General features: G+C 38.6%; 1 protein-coding gene across 1 annotated transcript in view; it reads right to left on the bottom strand.

Moving 5' to 3' along the window:
* The window catches only part of LOC150090431 (uncharacterized), a 136,209-nt gene that overhangs the window by 53,929 nt on the left and 58,360 nt on the right, over positions 1–23,920 (bottom strand). Inside the window, exons 10-11 of the mRNA XM_090390311.1 lie at positions 20,738–20,814; positions 5,837–5,979 (exon numbers count right to left, since the gene is read on the bottom strand). Of these exons, the coding sequence (XP_090246437.1) occupies positions 5,837–5,979; positions 20,738–20,814 (220 nt within the window). The remainder of the gene's footprint in view (positions 1–5,836; positions 5,980–20,737; positions 20,815–23,920) is intronic.

Below are 23,920 nucleotides of genomic sequence, written 5' to 3'. Positions count from 1 at the left end.
AAATTTCTAAGTATCATTGACAAAACCCCATGAGCTGGCTGCCTGTAAGTGTTCAGAGAATTGTATAGTGTCAGACTATACAATTATAGTCTGACACTAGGTCTTTTTCATTCTCCATTACCTTGAGTTTGGTACCACCCAAATGTTGGTACCAAACTCAAGGTAATGGAGATATTGGTACCACCCAAATGTTGGTACCAAACTCAAGGAGTAGAATACTCAATTACCATCATTAACCAAATGCCCGCTTCTGCTTCATTTAACATTAAACTTGATAGCCGACATCGACTTCACTATTAAATATTAAAAACAGAAATGGGCCTAATATGGAACCATGAGGGATCCCACTCATAACATGAGGCCATCTTGGTCTCCTGCCACTCAATAGCCATAAACCAATGCCACATACAACTTCAATTTCTACAGCATTCATTTGCTGGAACAGTATCAAGTTTTACTGAACTCTACATGTATGATCATCTAAAGCAGCGTTTCTCAAACTTTTTTAGTCACAGAACACTTTTCATCTCACAATATAGTATTAGTATTAGTATTAGTATTAGTAACGGCCGTATGGTGCAAGAAAGCCTATGGCTTATGCTGCACCAGCCAAAAAAAAAAAAAAAAAAAAAATCCGAACAAAACAATGATAAAAACAAAAATTAAATAAATAATTAATAATTAATAAATAAATAAAAATAATAAAATGAAATTAAAAATTAAATAAAAAGGAAATTAATCCTATCATCCCATGCGCTTCCCTTACCCGAAAGTACTATCCAGATGACCTTTGAATTTCCCCAAACTGTCGGCCTCTACCACCCATGAAGGCAACTTATTCCAGTAATTTATAACTCGCTGGCTAAAATAAAACTTCCTGCAGTCCAATCTAAACATTTCCCCGCGTAACTTGAATTTATGTCCCCTAGTTCTAGCATCATTTATAATCTTGAAAATTTTGTCCTCATTCATTTTACTGATGCCTCTCAGAGCCTTAAACACCTCAATCAAATCTCCTCTAAGGTGTCTAGTTTCCAAACTCTGCAACCCACATATTCGAAGTCTTTCTTCATAAGGACGCCCTTTTGCCGATCTCACCAGGCGAGTTACCCTTCTTTGCACCCTTTCAAGAAGCTCGATGTCTTTCTTTAGGTGCGGTCTCCATACTTGAACAAAGTATTCCAAGTGTGGTCTAACATAGGCCTTATATAATGGGATTATCACGTCCCTATCTCTACTTGCAAAAGTTCGATAGATCATCGATAGGACACCATGGGCCTTCCTTGCAACCTGTTTACAATGCTCAGAGAATTTCATGTCTGACCATATCGTAACACCCAAGTCCCTTTCCTCCAGTACTGGGTTTAGTTGAACTCCACCAAGTGAATAAGTTATTTTGGGATTACTGTTTCCCAGGTGTAATACCTTACACTTTGTTGGATTAAAGCACAGCTGCCATTTTTCTGACCATTCTTGAAGTCTATCTAGGTCTCTCTGAAGAAGCTCAGCTTGACAGTGATCATTAACTACTCTACCAATTTTAACATCATCTGCAAATTTAGACATCACGCCCTCTATCCCTTCATCAATGTCGTTTATGAAAATTAAAAACAACAGTGGTCCTAATACTGATCCTTGTGGAACCCCACTTCTTACATCAACCCAATCTGAGGAATAGCCATTTATCACAACCCTCTGCCTCCTGCCCTGAAGCCATCCTTCTATCCATCTAAGGATTTTCCCAGTGATTCCAACCTGTTCCAGCTTATAAAGCAACCGCTCATGTGGGACTGAGTCAAAAGCTTTGCTGAAATCTAAATAAACAATGTCGAAATTATTCCCTAAATCCAGCTCGTGAGTGACCCTTTCGAAATAGCGAACCAGATTTGTTAAACATGATTTTCCCTTTACAAAACCATGCTGAGTATCCTTGAGAATTTCAATTCGATCCAAATGATCCTGAATTCCACCCTTGATCAATGCCTCCATGATTTTCCCTACTACTGAAGTCAGACTGACAGGTCGATAATTTCCCACTTCACTTTTAGAGCCACCCTTATGTATGGGAGATACATTTGCACTTTTCCAATCCAAGGGAATCTCCCCAGAGTCTAGTGATGCTCGCATAACCAGCCTCAGTGGTTCAATGCACTCGCTTGCCGCCTCTCTCAAGATTATAGGGTATATTCCATCAACTCCAGGAGCATTACTAGTCTGTAGGCTTGAAAGTTTTTTCATTAAATAATCTTGCGAAATTTCAATATCATTAATTACATATTTTTCAACTTCGCTCCCACAATTTCCCATTGCCACAAAAGGTTTTTCATTTGTAAATATCGATGCAAAATAACTGTTGAGTTCATCTGCAACGGCAGCTGGTGTATTTATTACTATCCCCTTTCCCTTACGTAAAGGTCCGATCTGGTTTGTCCTGCTCTTCTTGGCATTTATATATGTGAAGAATTCTTTATCCCCCCTCTTTGCTCTGTTTGCTAGTGATTTCTCATAAACTGCCATTGCCTGTCGAACCTTTTCTGTGGCTCTATTACACATCACCTTGTAGCTGTTATAGGCTTCAGTACTTTTTATTGCTCTGTAACGTTTCCATGCCACCTTTTTCTGCTCAAGTAATGCGGCAACTTCACTATTCATCCAACTTGGAACCCTTCTCGTGGAGTATTTTTTTAATGGTATATACGCATTCAAGGCATCTGTGATTAATGTTTTAAAAGCGTACCACAGTTCAATTGTATTCATTCTCTGCGCGATATCTACCCAGTTAATAGAGGCCGTGTAGTACCTTAAGGCATCGTAATTTCCTTTTCTGAAATTAAAACCCATTCCTTTGCCTTTTACTTCTGCTACCTCTCTCGTCATCATCCACCGTAGAACTCCGTGATCACTTCCTGCTACTGGTTCCTCTACTGTCAGCCCTGTTATGTCATCTGATTCATGTGTGATGATGAGGTCTAGGATATTCTTTTCTCTAGTACTTTCCCTGACATGTTGATACAAATAACAGTCATCTAGTTGATTTAAAAATTTTGTTCCCCATGTCGAGTTTCCTTCCCATTTACTCCAATCAATTAGAGGCAAATTGAAATCACCCATAATAAGGCATTGACGCTTACTTGCCCATTCCATTTGCATGTAGAGGCTTTTGTCATAGTCTTCACAATCACCTGGTCTGTAGATTACGCCTACTCGCATTGTACCTTTGTTTCCAACTATCTCACACCATACAGACTCTATACTAGCATGTGAAATGTCTGAATCTGGGAAAGCTATCGTCGCACTCAGGCTGCTTCTGATAAGAAGCATTACCCCACCACCCCTTCTATCTACTCTATCCTTCCTAAATACATTATACAAGCCGTACTGAAACTCATCATCCCCAATTTCCGGGTGGCACCACGTCTCCGTAAGCCCTATTATGTCCGCGTTACTTGTTTTAACCAGCAGTTCGAATTCGCTCATTTTATTGACGACACTTCTAACGTTACTGTATAAACAATTAAGATTTACTGTTCTTGTATATTTAACAACCCTAACACAACCCTTGAAGTTTTTTAGGCTCTCTTCCCTGATATTAGCTACCTGCTCATGTGAAACGTCTTTGGCCCCAGAACATCTAGATAATACGTCCAGTTGGGGTAACAGATAAGAACTCTTAAGGTATGTGCAAGAGTTACATTGACCAATATTATCAGATAAACGCGTGTCAGTATTACCCACATCCCCCCTAACTAGCAGTTTCCCTGAGCCTTTAAGGTATCCTCAATAATACTGGCAAAAACTTTTGCACCACCTTTGTTTAAGTGTATCCCGTCTCTACAAAACAAATTCCTTCTACCTACAAGTGTGGGCCATGCTGATAGAAATTTACCCCCTAAAGCCTTGCAGATTCCTTCAAGTCTTGAGTTAATCCACAAGGCTCTTAACATATAATCCCTCCTATCGTGTCTGGGCAGAATTGCAGACACATAGACATTATGGCCTAGCTTGCGACATTTCCTCAGCATGGTCCTGTATTTTTCCAACAAATCGTCAGATCGTGTACGTTTAATATCGTTTGTCCCCACATGAATAATAATATTTTCTTTACCCCCTTTAAAATCTGACAGTCTGTTGGTGACATCATCAATAGTTGCTCCCGGCAGACATACCCTGGTTCTGCTCCACCTATTTTTATTACAAAAAATATTCCCCGTTTCCCTGACAATGGAGTCTCCTAATAAAACAATGTCCTTTCTAACCAGGGTAGTTTGCACTTGGTTTTTCTGTTTTGAGGCTCGAATCGGGTGTGCATCACTTGGTAGATTGCTGGAGTTTTGAATCCCTGACGAGCTCCCAGAAGCATTATTTTCGAGGGCAAGCACTCGTTTTTTCAGGGACTCAAATTGTTCCATCAGTGCACCAAATTGTAATTTAAGATCGGTGCACTCCTTACATCGATCACAAAGAAAAGAATCCCCAGGTGAGGTAGGATTAGTCACCAGGTCGACCTTGGAAAACATTCCACAGGTTCCACAACGGATTAAATCATGACTCACCCGTAAATCGCCATCTGCTATTTCCGTGTGACTCACGATACCCTGTGACGTGTTTAAGGCAGATCTCGTAACAACCATTATAAAATTAAATAAATATCAATGAAAGTAACTTTAAAAAATTATATCTATAATATTATTAAAATCAAACAGTTACAGGAAAACCTATAACAAAATAATCCAACAATATTTAAATAAATCAAATATTTAAAAGCACTATCCAAAAGTAAACCACTTAACTGAGGAGCCCTGTCTAAGCGCGTCCGCTCACCTCGAGCGGATATTTTTACAGAACACATCTGTTTACAGAACACTTACGAAACACAAGTTAAGCGGAAGCCAAAGAACTGTTTGCTAAAATTTTATTACATATGATGCACTCTGCATTGGGAGTATCTTTATTTCCAACACATGTAAAGGAGAAATTCAAATAACTGTCATCATACTTTCATTTTGGTCTTTTATTAGTTGGTTCCTGTTTTTTCACTTCAGATTTTTTGGGGAACGAAAGGCTGTGATTGTTCATCCTCACTTTGAAGTGTGACAATATTGTGTTCATTTTCATTGACCACAATTGCAATACTAGAAGTACTTGCTTCTCATTTTAAAGTTCCTTTTTTCAACCACAAATCCATGGTCATTTATTTTAATAATAATATTTCGAAATACTGATAATTATCAAAAAAACATTTATAAAGGAAGTGAGTTTAGTTTTGATATCAGTTCGCTTCCCCCTCTCCTTCAACCTGTGTACTCCAGGCTAAATCGCATACGAATGGCATATTAGATCACTACATTGATACTTTTTTTTGTAGATGTCATTACCTCTACGCATACTTCTCTATGCAAAAATCTGCCAAAATAAAGTGTTCCGCAGTCTATTTGATTATTAGTCTAGGTCAATATATTAATAACTGAAAAAAAATTATGTTAAAAATTATAATAATACAAAAGTGGTGTACACTACAAATATGCAAAATTTATTTATTTTATATTTTTTAATTATTAATTAATTTTTCACGGAGCAGTTGTTCACATCGCAACGAACACTAGTGTTCTGCAGAACACAGTTTGGGAAACGCTGCTCTAAAGCAATGACTAATTTCTAATTATAATGAATCCAATTAAGGAACTCTTTCAGAACTAAGCTAACACCTTGATTAGTTTTTCAGATTATTTTATAATTATGTATAGGACTGAGAGATATATACATTTAAATTATTCTAAGCTAACTTATAATACAGTGCCAATATTATATTATATGCTATTTAATGGTTAAAACATACCTGCATGGCTGCATAAAAAATTTCGCATACCCTGCTGAGGTAATAAATGTTGTATAAGATGAAGTGCCAAATATGAAGCTTCAAATCCACAAGCTCCACATATAAAGTCAGAAAGATTCAACTGATGAAGATAAGATTCCAAGCTAAACAAAAATTGAGAAAAAACTATATATTTTTTTAGCAGGTAGCTGAAGACAAAAAACAAGGAAATACAATTAATAATTCTGTTAATTTATATGATATTATAAATCCATGTGACATAAGAAATTACACACACAGTATATGATAAAAGAACATTTTAAAAATATGAGTACATGTTTATGAATTAGCAAAGACTAAAAAAATCTGAAATATGCACATAAAATACTTTGAAAAACCTATGAAGTGCAGCACATAAAAAAATACACAAAATACATAATTGTACACTGGTGTCCAAAGAAAGTGCATCACCTAGGAATTTCACATTTCTAACCCTTTTTCACGATGGTATGTTACATTAATGACTAGCATCACAAATAGAAATATAAACAAAAGATATTTATTAATAGTTAAGGCAAAGATAAGTAATATTTGACAGAAGAGCTCAAAATATTCCAAAATGAGCATTTGCAACCTTTATACAACAGTTTTGGTAAACACAACAATTATGGCTGAAATTTTATCAGAAACCCCTCAATTTGCTTCAGTTTATCATTTTAAATGGAAAACAAAATGAAAAGTTCACCAGGTGCAAACTAATATTTAGTTGAACTGCCTCTGGCCCTGATGACAGCAGAACACCGTCGAGGCATTGACAAGATCAATTTCTGAAGATAATCAACTGATAGTTCATGGTTCCAAACACGAATTACGGCTTCCTGAAGTTCACAAAGGGTCTTTGGTTTCATTCTGGCAGCTGCAGATTCCACACGATGCCAACAGTTCTCTATAGGATTCAGGTCCAGGCTGTTTCCTGACCAGCTAACAGTTGTAATGGACCGTTCTTCCAACCACTTTTTCACCTGTAACAAATGTAAACATATTACTGTTGAACCTCTAATGCAGAAATGAAGCTAAAGTAACTACAGAAGTGCCTACTTACACTTTCCACCTGATGACAAGGAGCAGAGATCTCCTGAAAGATGCAGTTACTTGGCAGGTTGAAATGGTCTCAAATGGTTGGCAGCTCAAAAGGTCCTTGAGGTTGTCACAGACATTCTCTCAGATATGCCAGACAAGCTGTACTTGCTACCTGGGAGTCTAAAACGCTGATGGAACTGATATTCGGGTGACACTCAAGTCAAGTGGACCCAATTTCGGCGAAGTCCGGACGGTCTGTGACAGCCAAATCCTCTGCTTGCACCTTCACGATGGTGGGACTGTTAGTAATCCTGGGTATAACCTCCATGCACAAGTACATGGTGGGTGACCACCCAGGTGTGAACCAACGTAAGCAGGGGTCAAGGTGTGGCGCCCACACCACATGGAGGAACGCCGCCCCTCTATGTTACCAGGCAGTACTAGGTGGTAGATGACTGTCATCAACCGGTGAAATACCACCACTTTGCTTATTGGAGGCTTGGAATGGTGGAACCCATGTTTAGTCTCTAGAGCTAAGTTCCGGCCAACCCTTCCCTATCTCTTCCACCTTGCAGTATGACTGATGATTTCTGAGGTTATGATGAATGTCGTGGCGAGATCCAATATTCCTTACATTTCGAGGGTACAGCTCTAAAACGGTGTTCGCAGGCCGGCCGCTAGTTAGTACACCGGACTGAACCTATTGGTAACTCACTAGGAAGCTTCCGGATCAGCCAGTGTATAATCTTGCTACCTCTACTCTGCCAGATAGTGACTGGAGGGAGTCCGAGTAGTGTGTATGCGGGGAGCATTGTGGATGCCATGTTATGTCAAGGATCTGGGTATATTCTTACCACATGTACGCCATATCCAAAAATTTCATTACTTCATACAGCATGTCCCACCCACTTTTTCCTACTATTGAATACACCATGAATTGTCAAAATAATAGAGCAAGCTTATCTGCGAAAAGATCTAAACCTCCCAAGGACTTCCTAATTCATTTCACAAATATAAGTGGTCTCAATTCTAATCTCAACGATGTCCATTTCCACTTGCAGTCTTCCAAACCCCATGTACTTTTTCTGACTGAATCTCTGTTATCAGTTGATTCAACTACTGCTCATCTCAGATGTCCAAATTATTTGCTGTATGATTCCTTTCGCCTCAAAGGTGGTACTTGTGCATATGTCCGTTCTGATATTCCCTGTCAGAGACTTGGCAATTTGGAATCTCCTCTCTTTGATCTTCTCTGGCTTAAAATCTCTCTACCTCATTGTGTAAAATTCATCTGTTGTCTCTACCGTTCTCCCAACTCCACTAATCACTTGGAGCTCTTTGACTTCCTCTCTTTGCAACTTGACTTTCTCCAGTCCAACTTTCCTAACAGTGAGGTAATTTTCCTTGGTGATTTTAACGTTCACAACTCCAGCTGGCTTCCGTTTTCTAGTCACACTGACCCAGCAGGTCGTGATGCTGAGGCTTTTGCAATTACTAATGACCTAGCACAGATTGTTCATTTACCTACAAGAATACCGGACAATCCTAATCATACGGCCAATACGCTTGATCTTTTTCTCACAAACAACCCTTCTAAGTACAAGGTTGAAGTGAGAGGTCCTTTAGGCACTTCAGATCACAACTTGGTGATTGTCTCTTCTCCAATGGAACCTTTATCTCATGGCTATTCCCAACCTCGTATTGTTTGGCATTACAAGAATGCAAAATGGGATGACCTGCGAGACTTCTTTTCTTCTTTTCCTTGGTCCGATTACTGTTTCAAAACTTCTGATGTCAACGTTTGCTCAGATCGTGTCAGTGAAATTATTCTTGCAGGAATGGAATCCTTTATCCCACACTCCACTTTAAAATCTCGTCCTTTATCTAAACCTTGGTTTTCCAATAAATGTGCTAAGGCTGTCCAAGAGAAGAACGTTGCATATCGTAATTGGCTTGTTTCTAATTCTTCAGTTTCATTTTCTGCCTACACCAAAGCTCGCAACAATTGTAAAGCAGTTATTAATCAGTCCAAACTAGAGTTTGAACAGGCTAAGAGTAGAAAACTTGCTTCTTGCCCTAATGGTAACCGAGCATTCTGGTCTCTTGCCAAAGCTATTGGCCGCAACTTTTGCCCATCTCTGCTCCCACCTCTGTCCAAACCAGATGGTTCTGTTGTCACTTCAGCCAAGGATAAAGCTGACCTGCTAGCATCCCATTTTTCTTCGAGCTCATGTATTAATGATCTTGGTAAAACACCTCCCACCATTCCTAACACGCTCCATTCAATGCCTCCTGTGGTCTTCCGTCAAAAGGATATCAGAAGGATTTTGATGAATCTTGATGCTAAGAAAGCTCCAGGTCCTGATGGTATTTCTCCAGTTGTTCTCAAAACCTGTGCTCCTGAACTTACTCCTATTCTTTGCCACCTTTTTTCACTTTCTTATTCCAAAGGTGTTTTTCCTTCTGCTTTGAATTTGCTCATATCCAGCCAGTTCCTAAAAAGGGTGACAAATCCCTCCCATCCAATTATCGTCCCATTGCAATTACTTCTACTCTTTCTAAAGTAATGGAGAAATCAATTAACCGCCAACTCTTAAACTACCTAGAAACCTTCCGTCTGATCAACGATCGCCAGTATGGATTCCGTCAGTGTCGATCCACTGGTGATATTCTGGCTTATGTTACCCATTTATGGACTAATTCAATGGAAAGGTTTGGTGAAACACAAATAGTTGCTCTTGACATCTCAAAGGCTTTTGATCGTGTTTGGCATAAAGGTCTTCTAAACAAGCTTCCATCTTATGGTTTGCCAACTGTTTTTAGTAATTGGTTATCCAGTTTTCTCTCTGATCGCTCACTGAGGGTGATGGTAGATGGCTCTCTGTCTTCTAACTTCTCCACTAATGCCGGTGTCCCCCAAGGTTCAGTTCTTTCCCCCACTCTTTTCCTCTTGTATATCAATGACCTTCTTCCATTGACTGTAAATCCTATCCATAGTTTTGCCGATGGTAGCACATTGCATTCAACTTTCCATTTTGAGAAACCTTGTCCAGCTCAATCAGCTTCAAGTTCTCGAAAATCTGCTGCCAATTCCTTAAATGCCAATCTTCAGGTAATTCTCCAGTGGGGCAAAGACAACTTAGTTGATTTCAACCCTTCTAAAACTCAATCTTGTCTTATATCTCGCAAAAAGGATTCTTCTGCTCCTATGCTTATCTTTAGTGACACTCCGATTTCTAGGCAAAGTGATATATCTCTTTTGGGGATTACCCTGACTTCTAATCTCTCTTTGCACAAGCACATTACAAATATTGCTTCCTCTGCATCTAAAAAACTTGGTTTTCTCTTTCGCTCTCGGCGTTACTTTTCTCCCAAACAGCTGCTCACTCTGTATAAATCGCAAATCCGCCCTGCCATGGAATATTGTTCCCACATCTGGGCTGGTGCCCCCATAACCTCTCTCAGGCTTCTTGATTCCATTCAGAAGAGGGCAGTTAGGTTAATTAATGATTCATCTCTAACAGAGTCTCTCCACTCGCTTTCTCATAGACGGACTGTTTCTGCTGCATTCCTCTTCTACAGATACTTCCATGGGCACTGTTCTTCTGAATTGGCTTCTATAATTCCCGCTCTCTCTTTCAAAACAGTCCGAACACGTGCCGCCACCAGCCAGCATCCATTTACTGTCCAACTTCAAACCCACAGAACCAACTTTTCATCTTCCTCATTTATTCATTCTACTGCCGTTTTCTGGAACAACCTTCCTTCCTACGTATTTCCTGAAAATTACAATCTACAGAAGTTCAAGTCCAATATCAACAAATATCTTCTTTCGTCTTCTCAACCTCCAACCCAAGCACGGTACTAAGTACTATAGGTTATAATACCTCTCGAGTTTGGGGTTCTCATAAAAAAAAAAAAAAAAAAAAAAAAAATTTGCCTTCCAATATAGCCAGGTATCCATTGGCATTTACGGAACCTTTTATAAACTGCAGTGACCTACTCTGCGATACGAAATGTACCCCCATATCATTTGGCTAGTAGGGAATTTCACTGTAGATACTATAGTCAGGATGGTATTCTTCACCACATCTACGGTGAATTGTTTGTCTACCATGAGAGCCATGCAGGTTGAATTTCTTCTCATCCAAGAAAATAACTGATTTCCACTGCTCGGGGGTCCATTTGACATGCTCCTTACACCAAATTAATCGGGCCTTTTTCATTTTTTTTTTTTTTTTTTTTTAAGGAGGAGCTTCTTCTTAGGATGATGGGCTACAAGTCCATTTTTGGAGAGGGGTCTTCTGATTGTTACTGCAATTACTACCACTCCTGTATGTTCTTCCCATTCTCTTTTCAGCTCAGATGAAGAAGCTTTACGGTTTTTAAGGCATAAGCGCTTCAAAACGCGGTCCTGTTTTGCCATAGAGACTCGTTTGCATCCAGTTCCTTTTTTCCTATCAGTAGAACCAGTATTCTTGAGTTTGGAAAGAAATCTACTCACTGTTGGCTGATTACAAGACACTCTATAAGCAATATGATGGGAAAAAATCCTTCCTCCCGTAAAGCAACAATAGCACTCTTTCTTCGTGGCATCACCTGCACATAACTCACCATCCTAACAGAAGCAAGGAATGACTAACTCCTGCAGAGCATGATTATATAGCTGAACGTAATAGCTGATGCAATATTATATCATAACCTACTTGTGTCAATCTTATCTGATGCAATCTGTAAAAAATATTGCCTTATACTTACATTATTCAGACGACAATTACAATTTTAAGGGGTGATGTACTTTCTTTGAACACCAGTGTATATATAATCTAGGAGGCTTTCTAAATGGAACAAGACTTAATGAAACACACACACACACAAACACACACACACACGTGCTTGTGTGTGTGTGTGTGTGCATACATTAGTATTAGCCATATATTGCAGGGAAGAGCAGGCTTTTGCTGTGCCAGGAAAAAAAATTTAAAAAATTATAAAATAAAATAAATAAATTGCTTATATGTTTCCCTCCTCACCTACTTGGTACCTACTCAGCTGACTTCAGCTTTATTATTAAATGTTAGTATTAGCAATGGCTACATGGTGCAAGGAAGCCTATTACTTATGCTACACCAAAAAATAATAATAATAAATAATAATAATAAAATTAAATAAAATAAAAAAATAAAATAAAAAGAAAAAATAAAGAAAAGAAAATAATAATAATAGGGAAATTTAAAAAAATAATATTTAATAAGAGAAAACGAAATGACAACCTAAGCATTTCCTTCCTCCCATAGGTAATTATCCAGCTGACCTTTGAATTTCCCCAAACTGCAAGCCTCTACCACCCATTTAGGTAACTTATTCCAGTAATTTATAACTCGTTGGCTAAAATAAAACTTCCTGCAATCCAGTCTAAACATCTGCCTCCATAACTTGAAATTATGGCCCCTAATTCTAGAATCATTTATAACCGTGAAAATTTCGTCCTAATTCATTTTGCTTATGCCTCACCGCAATCAAGTCTCTTCTAAGGTGCCTAGTTTCCAAGCTCTCCAACCCACATAAGTGAAATCTTTCCTCATATGAACACCCTTTTGCCAATTTCACCAGGCGAGTTATCCATCTTAGGGCTCTTTCAAGAAGAACAATGTCTTTCTTTAGGCACAGTCTCCATACTTGAACACAGTATTCCAAGTGTGGTCTAACAATAGTCTTATATAATGGGATTATGACGTCCTTATTTCTACTAGCAATTGTTCGATAAATCATTGATAGGGCAACAATGGACCTTCCTTGCAACCAGTCTACAATGCTCAAAGAACTTCATTTCTGACCATATCGTAACACCCAAGTCCCTTTCCTCCACTAACGGCTTTAGTTCAACTCCGCCAAGTGTATAAGTTATTTTGGGGTTACTGTTCTCCAGGTGTAATACCTTACACTTTGCTGGATTAAAGCACAGCTGTCAATTTTCTGACCATCTATCTAGGTCACTCTGAAGAAGCTCACTACTTGGCAGTGATCATTAACTACTCTACCAATCTTTACATCATCTGCAAATTTAAACATCGTGTCCTTTATCCCTTCATCAATGTCATTTATGAAAATCAAAAACAACAGTGGTCCTAATACTGATCCCTGGGGAACCCCACTTCTTACATCAACACAATCTGAGGAATAGCCATTTATCACAACCCTCTGCCTCCTGCCCTGGAGACATCCAGCTATCCATCTAAGGATTTTTCCTGTGATTCCAACCTGTTCCAGCTTATAAAGTAACCACTCATGTGGGACTGAGTCAAATGCTTTGCTGAAATCCAAATAAACGTCGAAATTATTACCCAAGTCGAGCTCTTGAGACCCTCTCAAAATAGCTAACCAGATTAGTTAAATATGATTTTCCCTTTACAAAACCATGTGAGTATCCTTCAGTATTCCATTTCTATCTAAATGCTCCTGAATTCCACCCTTGATCATTGTCGCCATGATTTTCCCTACTACTGAAGTTAGACTAACCGGCCGGTAATTTCCCACTTCACTCTTAGAACCGCCCTTATGTATTGGAGGCACATTGGCACTTTTCTAATTCAACGGAATCACTCCCAAGTCCAGTGATACTCTCATAATTAGCCTCAATGGTTCAATGCACTCACTTGCTGCCTCCCTCAAGATTACAGGGTATATGCCATCAACCACAGGAACCTTACATGCCTGTCGAAAGTTTTTTCATTAAATAAACATGTGAAATTTCAACATCATTAATTACATTTTTTTTCCAACTTTACTCCCATAATTTCTCACTGACGTGAAGGGTTTTTCTTTTGAAAATATTGATGCAAAATAACTGTTCAGTTCATCTGCAACTTCAGCTGGGATATCTAATACTATCCTATGTTTGTTCTGGTTTGTCAGGAACATCTGGTTTGTTCCTCTCTTCTCTGCATTTACAGCCAATCCACGGCTTACGTAATACTTGACTTTATCTAAGTTTTTGCCGGTCGGTGCAAACTTAAAAAAAATCATGGAAACATAATTTGCATCCCATAGGAATAAATGGAGGTATTGTGAAAATATCGTAATGTGAACTCAATAACACATTGTTTTTTTTTTTTTTTTTGGTAATTTGTTCCAAGACCTCGGAAGTTCAAAAAATTTTGCTATATAACTAAGCTATTTATCTCTCTAAAAGGTAATTTTTATAATGGAAATTGCACTACACTTTCATCGTTATTATATGTTTATTTATAAGAATCAATTTTGAATGCCTTTGTGATATTTTTCTAAAACACATTTCTGGAGGTCACTATCATAAAACAATAAAAACAATTTGCACTTTCCGGTTTATTGGGCTTTTCTGTTAGCACAGTCTATTATAAACGAGTAGTAAACTCGATCTTATTGCATTTGTGATAATACCGATAACTGGAATTCTGTGGGTTTCAACATTATGGTATTATGGTGAAATGAGTTCCCCTTATCTGAAATCTTCAATCATATAAAAAACAAATACATTTTCAGCATCTTCTCTTTGTTCCTATTTACTTATTACAATGGTGAAGGGAAAGACCATCGAAGGGAAAGGCTATCGAGGCAGTGTTAGGTGGGTCGGAAAACTGCTAGCTTGGGGGGAGACAAAGACCAATAGATTGACAGTAGCCACTGGCAGAGGTGAAAGAGATTCTTGCACTGCTTCTATTAGAATGAGCAGAAGCCTGAAAAACAAGATGCATGGTATTTCGGAGACTTCTGGGAGCCATTGCGGTACAAGTAAACACATGGGTTGTGTTAGGGTAGCTACGAATAGAAACAGGTGCAGGTATACTTGCGTGTACACCAATGCTAGGAGTTTAGTAAATAAATTTGATGAATTTGAGGTATTGCTCAAAACATCAAAGGCAGATATTGTTGGGATATCAGAGACGTGGTGTCACACAGATATAAGGGATGCAAAACTGCAATTTGGGAAGTACAACGTCTACAGAAAGGATAGACAGGATAGGAAGGGGGGAAGGGTTATGCTATTAGTTAAGAAACACATAAAAACCAAGGAAGTGAAGCCAGTCGACATCGTTGGACAGTGCAGTGTTGAGTCAGTTTGGTGTGACATAAGCATTGGGAGATCAAAATTGAGAGTAGGAGTGTGCTATAGGCCGAATGACTCTGATGAGTATAATAAGGAACTGTACAGAGAAATAGAGTGGGCCAGTAAATCAGAGAGTCTTATAATGGGAGATTTTAATTTCCCAGATATTGACTGGAATTTGGGGGCTGGTTACTCACACACTAGCAGGGCTTTTGTGGATTTATTGGATGATTGTTTTCTACATCAGCATGTTCGGGAGGCAACTAGAGGGAGTAATACTCTTGATTTGATTATCAGCAGTGATTCTTCATGCATTAAGAATCTGCAGATAAATAAACCACTAGGTGGCAGTGATCACAGTGTGCTGAAGTAGGATTTACTGAAAGAGGTAACTACCATTAGGGGTAAAGGGAAGGGTTATTGCTTCCATAAAGGCGACTACGATGGACTGAGATAGTATTTAAATTCTATACAGTGGGACCAACTGATGATGTTACCAACAGCAAATTCAAAATGGGAAGCATTCAAAGAACTTATCTTGGAAGCTACTAGGCTTTACATACCAACTAAGAAATACTGTTCAAGGTTTAGGCCAAAATGGATGTCAGATGAACTAATGAGGCATATGGCAGAGAAGAAAAATGCATGGGATACTTACAAATTAACACATGACACAGAAGCCTATGATAGATACAAGTTGATATGCAACCAAGTTACAAAGGAGGTTAGGCAGGCGAAGGCAGATTACGAGAAATCCTTGGCAAGGGATGCAAAGAAAAACAGCAAAGAGTTCTTTACTTATGTAAACTCTAGAAGGAAGGGGATGAATCAGATTGGTCCACTTGATATTGATGGGTCAACTGTTGATGATCCTGCTCAGGTAGCTAACAAACTAAATGAATATTTTGCATCGACATTCACACATGAGGAGTTATTCAGCAAGGGGAATGCCAGAGGTGTATTCAACTCTAGCAGTAAGCTACAGAATCTTGAAATAACTGGGAGTAAAGTGGAGGAGAAACTGTTGAAGATAAACACAAGAAAGGCACCCAGGGTGGATGGGATCTATCCAGTTATATTAAAGGAGGCAGCAAAGGAAGTAAGCAAACCCTTAGCCATAATTATGAGAGCATCCTTGGACTCAGGGGAGGTACCCATAGACTGGAAATGTGCAAATGTGACCCCAATTCACAAAGGAGGATCAAAGGCTGACACAAGTAATTATAGACCTGTGAGCTTAACTTCTGTTCCAGGAAAATTAATGGAGGCACTGGTTAAAGAAACACTGCACGATCATCTAGACAAGACTTCAGTTATAGTTCAGACACAGCATGGTTTTGTTAAGGGGAAGTCTTGCCTGACCAACTTGATTGGATACTATGATGCAGTCACAAAAGAACTGGATGCAGGGAATAACTTTGATATTATATACTTGGATCTTAGAAAGGCTTTTGATACTGTTGCACATGGAAAACTGCTACACAAATTGGAGCAGTGTGACATTGGAGGCAAATTGCTGCTATGGATAAAGGGGTGGTTGAGGGGGAGAAGACAAGAGTGGTAATCAATGGACACTGCTCATCGTGGACTAATGTTATTAGTGGAGTCCCTCAGGGCTCAGTGTTGGGTCCATTATTGTTTTCTGTATTTATAAATGATATTGATGATGGTATATCAAGCTTAATGTCCAAGTTTGCAGATGATACAAAGGTTGGCAGGGTTGTCAAGGACACTACTGACACTACACTATGCTGCTGCAACAGGATCTGGAAAGGTTGAGCAGATGGGCTGAGAGGTGGCAAATGAAGTTTAACATTGACAAATGTAAAGTACTACACATGGGAAACAGCAACCCCAGAGCAACATATCAACTCTGTGCTACTACACTGACAGTGGTAGAGAATGAAAGGGACTTGGGGGTGATTGTGCAGGCAGATATGAAGTTCTCTGAGCAGTGCAGACGGGCTACAAGAGTAGCTCATGGAGTATTGTCAATGACATACAGGAATTTTTCCAGCAGGGATAAGGAGGTGATTATTCCATTGTATAAGGCAATGGTCAGGCCACACCTAGAGTACTGTATACAGGTCTGGAGGCCTCATTTCAAGGATGTAGAGCTGCTGGAACGAGTACAGAGAAGGGCAACAAGATTAGTGAATGGAACAAAGGGGTGCTCTTACGAAGAAAGGCTTAAGTTTTGCAAATTACAGTGTCTGGAGACTAGGCACCAGCGAGGTGATCTGATAGAGGTGTATAAAGCCTTGAATGGTTTAAGCATGCTCAATGCTGATGGGATTCTTCCTCTAGCTCAGAAAAATCACCTGAGAGGGCATAAATTCAAATTGAGGAAAGACAGATGTAGGATAGATGTACGGAAATTTGCCTTTAGCCAGCGGGTGGTTGGTAGGTGGAACAGACTTCCATCCCTTGTGGTGGAGGTTGATAGCCTAAATAAGTTTAAGGCTCAGCTGGACAGGTATTTTGAACGAACAGAGGGGTGAAGTGGAAGTGGGTTTTTTTTTTTTTTTTTGGCTGATGCTGCATAAGCTTGCTTTCTTGCATCAAATGCCTCTACTAATGCTAATGCTAATAAACCAACGGCAGCAGGGCCAAGAAACAAAACAAAATTGATTTAGAAAGGAAGATGATTGGTTGGTTGGTTGGTTATTTGATGTTTAATGGCGCATCAGCATCAAGGCTATCATGCGCCAAGTCTAGAAAGATGATTAATTAAGAAGTATGAAGCAGGACAAAGTTAGCATTAGCAGAGGCATTTGATGCAAGAAAGCAAGTTTATGCAGCATCAGCCAAAAAAAAAAAAAAAAAAACCACTTCCACTTCACCCCTCTGTTCATTCAAAATACCTGTCCAGCTGAGCCTTAAACTTATTTAGGCTATCAACTTCCACAACAAGGGATGGAAGTCTGTTCCACCAACCAACCACCCGCTGGCTAAAGGCAAATTTTCGCACGTCTATCCTACATCTGTCTTTCCTCAATTTGAATTTATGCCCTCTCAGGTGATTATTCTGAGCGAGAGAAAGAATCCCATCAGCATTGAGCATGCTCAAACCATTCAAGGCTTTATACACCTCTATCAGATTACCTCGCTGGTGTCTAGTCTCCAGACACTGTAATTTGCAAAACTTAAGCCTTTCTTCGTAAGAGCACCCCTTTGTTCCATTCACTAATCTTGTTACCCTTCTCTGTACTCGTTCCAGCAGCTCTACATCCTTCTTGAAATGAGGCCTCCAGACCTGTATACAGTACTCTAGGTGTGGCCTGACCATTGCCTTATACAAGGGAATAATCACCTCCTTATCCCTTCTAGAAAAATTCCTATATATCATTGACAATACACCATGAGCTACTCTTGCAGCCCGTCTGCACTGCTCAGAGAACTTCATATCTGCCTGCACAACCACCCCCAGGTCCCTTTTATTCTCTACCACTGTCAGTGTAGTACCACAGAATTGATACGTTGCTCTGGGGTTGCTGTTTCCCATGTGTACTACTTTACATTTGTCAATGTTAAACTTCATTTGCCACCTCTCAGCCCATCTGCTCAACCTTTCCAGATCCTGTTGCAGCAGCATAGTGTCAGTAGTGTCCTGGACAACCCTGCCTACCTTTGTATCGTCTGCAAACTTCGACATTAAGCTTGATATACCATCATCAATATCATTTATAAATACAGAAAACAATAATGGACCCAACACTGAGCCCTGAGGGACTTCACTAATAACATTAGTCCACGACGAGCCGTGTCCATTGATTACGACTCTGTGTCTTCTCCCCCTCAGCCACCCCTTTATCCACAGCAGCAATTTGCCTCCAATGTCACACTGCTCCAATTTGTGCAGCAGTCTTCCATGTGCAACAGTATCAAAAGCCTTTCTAAGATCCAAGTATATAATATCAAAGTTATTCCCTGCATCCAGTTCCTTTGTGTTTGTCATCTATTGCACAGAATTAGGTCTCACTGCTTCAACAGTCAATACTATTTTAAGGGACAGTGTTCGTATAAAAGATCAAGATATTTAAGATCAACAGTGAAGTGAACACAAAACAGCATTCAGGTGCTATATCATAGATGGAAAAGCTATTAATAATATGGATGGAAAATCAGATTCAGAAGCAAGTGCCCAAGTCTAATGGCCATTCAAGGAAAAGCAAGAAGTATTTACGAAAATATTAAGGATAAGTATGATGAACCCCAAGCCAAGTTCGTGGCAAGCAACGGGTGGTTTAATAGGTTCAAGCATTGTGCTGTTTTCCGCAACGTTGAAGTATGCAGTGAAGTCACCAGTGCAGATTCTGCAGCTGCAGAGAAAATTTATAATGTGTTGGAAAAAGCCCCTTCTAAATCTCCACAGCCCTCAACTTCCGCAGCAGCATGCTTATCAGCTGGAGAGTTAATTCTGGCAACAATGCTCAAAAGGTAAAGCTTCCTTACGTTATGCCTGGCTCCTCTCTCTTTTTGAAATTTTTATAATTTTGTACACTTTTGTGCATGAGATAATAAAATTGAATAAATAATTGTATTTACATGTTCATCGAACATTTCTTCTTTGCTTCAATCAAATTTGCAAGAGCTGCATAAGCATTTAGGGAAATTCCGACTTACATAGAGTTTCGCAAAACGCAACCCTTACATAAGTCGGGGAGTGGCTGTATATATGTGAAGAATTCCTTATCCCTCTTTGCTCTCTTTGCCAGCGATTTCTCATAATCTGCCTTTGCCAGCCTAACCTTTTCTGTGGCACTATTACAGATCAATTTGTAGCTGTTATAGGCTTCAGTACTTTTTATTGCTCTGTAACTTTTCCATGCCGTCTTTTCCTGCTTAAGTAACTTCATTATTCATCCAACTTGGAATCCTCCTCATGGAGTATTTTTTTAATGGTATACTACGGGGCTTTGCCCCCTGCTCGCTGCGCTTGTTTCTTTTGATAAAATAAAATACTTACAGAAGCTTTCAACACTGTTTCTCTTATCTCAGTTACGAATACATAAATACGTTACATATAAAAATCAAGGACAGTACCATGTGGTCATGCTAGAGAAACAAAGCACGTGCACGAGGCTTATCTAGCATGATCACGCTAAAACAGAAGCTTGTTTCACCACAGTTAAACAAGCTTCTGTTACATATTTTAGTATTTGTTATGTATTACCACGTAACTCACATCCCTCTTCTCCCATTGGCTGAATAAATATCACTATGAGGAAAATTATTTTAATGTATAGAAAGATAAGCATTCAAGGCTTGTGATTAATGTTTTAAAAGGTATACCATAATTCAATTGTATTTGCTCTCTGTGGGATATCTACCCAGTTAATAGAGGCCATGTAGCATCTCAATCCTCCTAATTTCCTATTCTGAAATTATAATCCATTCCTTTTTTTTCCTGCTACTGGTTCCTGTAATGTCAGCCCTATTATGTCATCTGGTCCATGGGTGATGTTTCTTTATTGTTAAAGAGGGCCTGCCTTTGTTCTATAACTATATATTATAATGGACAAAAGAAATTTCTTGTGTTCTGATTTCTCTTGGAATGGATTTTGCAGGAAATTACACTACCAACTTCAGAAATTGCATGCTCAGGTAGCAGATAAGATGCACAACAGCCAAATCAATTTAAAGGATTTTAATTATTAAAAAAAAAAAAAAAAAAATTGCAGCTCAGAAAATGACAAATATCTACCAAACAATACAATTTACATGCATGAGCAACAAGAAAACATCATACATACCTAGATGGCAAATTCAAAGCTACTACCAAGATAGCTGCAAGTGACCACTCTACAACCAATTTATTGATGCATTCACCCTAGATAAAAATTAAAGAAGCAATATTTGTATTACAACAATGTGATATTAAAATTAAATGGCTATTTCAATAATAAATTCATACTATAAAAATTTAGCAGACTAATCACTAATCTAGTTTTATAAATTACTTAATTTAAATATTAATTACACTGGATGATGTTAAGCATTTACAGTCAGTCCTCGTACAACACGTGTTTACACTAAACGAATTCGATCATACACGATTTATAAATAGGGGAACGATATCATATATAACACAAACCGAATTCTCTTATGCACGATTCACCTTTGTGTTTACAAGAAATGGCAGTCGAACGCAGAATCACCCCTAACATGATAGGAATGAAGAGAAGTTTCTGAAAATGTATTTATGTTTTTTTATATCAGTAAAGAGGAAACACATTTCACCATAATAAGGTAAAAACCCACACAATTCCAGCTATCGGTATTATCGTAAATGCAATTAGATCGAGTTTACTACCAGTTTATAACAGATTCCACTAGCAGAAACGCAACTGGAAATTGTTTTTATTGTTTTATGGTAGTAACCCCCAGAAATGTGCTTTAGTAAAATGTGAGGTGTTAATAGTGTATCTCTGCCTTTACGGTGTTGTTTATTCAGTTGCTACACAGGCGCAGCTTTGTTTATGTGTATCAAGCGTGCCTCCTCATTTTGTAATTGTGCTTTATTCCCTAAAAATGAGTAAAATACTTAAAAAGAAGCGTCCTGGTGAAGACACTGCAGATTCAGAGAGAAAAAGAAAAGCAATATCGATAAACAGAGGCCAACTGGGTCAAAAATTCTTACCCAGCAAAATTTGTAGTGGCCTCATACTATGGTTTATGGCCAAAATCACACCAGCCTCCGGCCCACCGGGGTTTCCCCGGTAAAGCTTATGGCCAGTCCGCCTCTGTTGATAAGAGAAAAAATATGAAATTGTGAAACGCTTTGAGCGAAATGAAATACCGTGTGATATTGCATGTGCTACAGGCCTAAATGAGGCAACGCCAAGAATTAGAAAGATGCATAAAAACAACTTTCATAGCAGGAACAACTCAAAGTGTAATTAAAATCCATTAGATCAAGACACAAAGAACTGGAAGAGATGGAACGAGTGTCATCTGTTTCGATAGAAAATCAAACGAAAAACAAGTTTGCTTACGATATAAGCAAAAGCATTAGCAATATTTTATTATGTAATAGTCGTAATAAAATACGTAAGTATTTTATTACGATTTGTGTTTGGTAATGTTTTGGTTACAAATGTGTGTTCAATCTTGGGTGGTCGGCACCTAACCCTATTTTTCCCATAGGGCCCATACGATTTTTTCCCATACATTTTTCCCATACGATTTTGCATTGCACGGGGGTTTTTAGGACCACAACTATCGTGCTATACAAAGACTGACTGTATTTGGTTATTTTCATAAGATCATGTGCACATTAAGTTTCAGAACTCAATGAGTAGATGGTGTACTTCCCCAAATGGATAGGTTTTTACCATTCCATAGCTGCCACATTCTCAAAAAAAAAAAAAAAAAAAATGGAGAATTAGTAGTTGTAATCAGGAATCCACACTTTGAGCTTGAAATGTGCATTTTCAAATATTAGCTTACCTAGGATTTTTCTGCCTGTGGATTTCTGCTTGGATTGCCTGTTAGATAGCAACTGATTATAATAGCTTTATGGAAAATACTCTTACAGATTTTGCCCACTACAGAAATGTTGAGTCAAGATTTTGTTGATAAAAATGGCCCAAATGTAAAGACCTGGCTGTCAAGAGTATTTCTAAAGTTCTACCAGAAAGAGGAAATTTACATGCAATTTCACCCCCACCTGGATGAATTATAACTTACACTTGTATGTGAAACTGTTAAAATGGTAAGCTCTTTTCCTGAAAAACTTCATTTATTTTTCTTTTTTCAAAAGATTTTGGACTATGGATTTAACTGGACACCAGTTACTGCTTGTTGTACTTTTCAATTTGGTAACTTCGAAAGAGCACATACAGCTTTTTTCACCAATTCTAACTTCACCTTTAAATAGACTCGACAGGGGTTGCTACTGTTCTACCAGTCTAGCTACACAATTACACAAAGACAGCCCATATATATATATACCATATTTCTTTGATTCTAAGACGCACTTTTTTCCCCCCTATAAACATCTCTAAAAATGGGATGTGTCTTAGAAACAATGGCATCTTAAAATTGTAGGTTTTTTTTTCGAATTTTCCCACACTTTGCACATGGCACCACACGTTTTGTGGTGCCATGTGCAAAGTGTGGGGAAACCCGTCAATGCCAAACCCCAGCTGCCACTTCTCAGCCCATCCACCCAACTCCTCCAGATGACGTTGCGTTACGTGCACTGCCATTACTGTCACTAACAACTCCACCAACCCCAGTATCATCTGCAACAGATCTGAAATCATTCGGAACGTTGCAGATCAGTCATTGGTAATGATGCACCACACCTCTTCTATTAACTCTGCTACTCAAACGATTCTTGCTAAGCCCGGATATTCGTCATTTTCCAGTGATTCTCTTCCATAGGCAAAATCTTTATGCCATTTGAACACGTAAGCATGAGACAGACAATTCTCTCCATACACTTGCTTCTTCATTTGAAACACTTCCATAGCACTTCTTCCCAGTCAAACAAATATGTTTTTTCTTTGTTCTATTGCCCCACAACACAGACACATATGCAGTTCAGCTCACACATTCTGAATTGGCAGAAATTTCTGCTGACCTTGACTGCAGTGTTTGAGAAACAATCACTCTTGTTTACTTCTAGTAGATGGCGGCACCAGCACTCATCTCATAAGTCTCATCTTCTATTTGCCACACTGTAGATATCTCAAATTTTTGTTTATTTTTATCCCTCAATTCATCAAGCAATGTACTGAACACTATTTGCCACGAATTTTCATTTTACTCAGTTTTCTGAGTAAAAATAAAACTGAAATTATGGGATCGAGGATGGAAAAGAATGCTATGCATTCAATTTTCATCTATGTGATGTTCTTTTTAGAGATACATTAGGTCTTTTAAAATTTTAATACCTTTTTAAACAATAACTTTAAATAATGTTTCAAAGC

This window comes from Mastigoproctus giganteus, chromosome 2 (genome assembly GCF_048544385.1).
Source record: "Mastigoproctus giganteus isolate SK-2022 chromosome 2, ASM4854438v1, whole genome shotgun sequence".
NCBI lineage: Eukaryota > Metazoa > Arthropoda > Arachnida > Uropygi > Thelyphonidae > Mastigoproctus > Mastigoproctus giganteus.
Note: the sequence above shows the minus strand (reverse complement) of the source record. Positions and strands in the feature narration are given on the sequence as shown.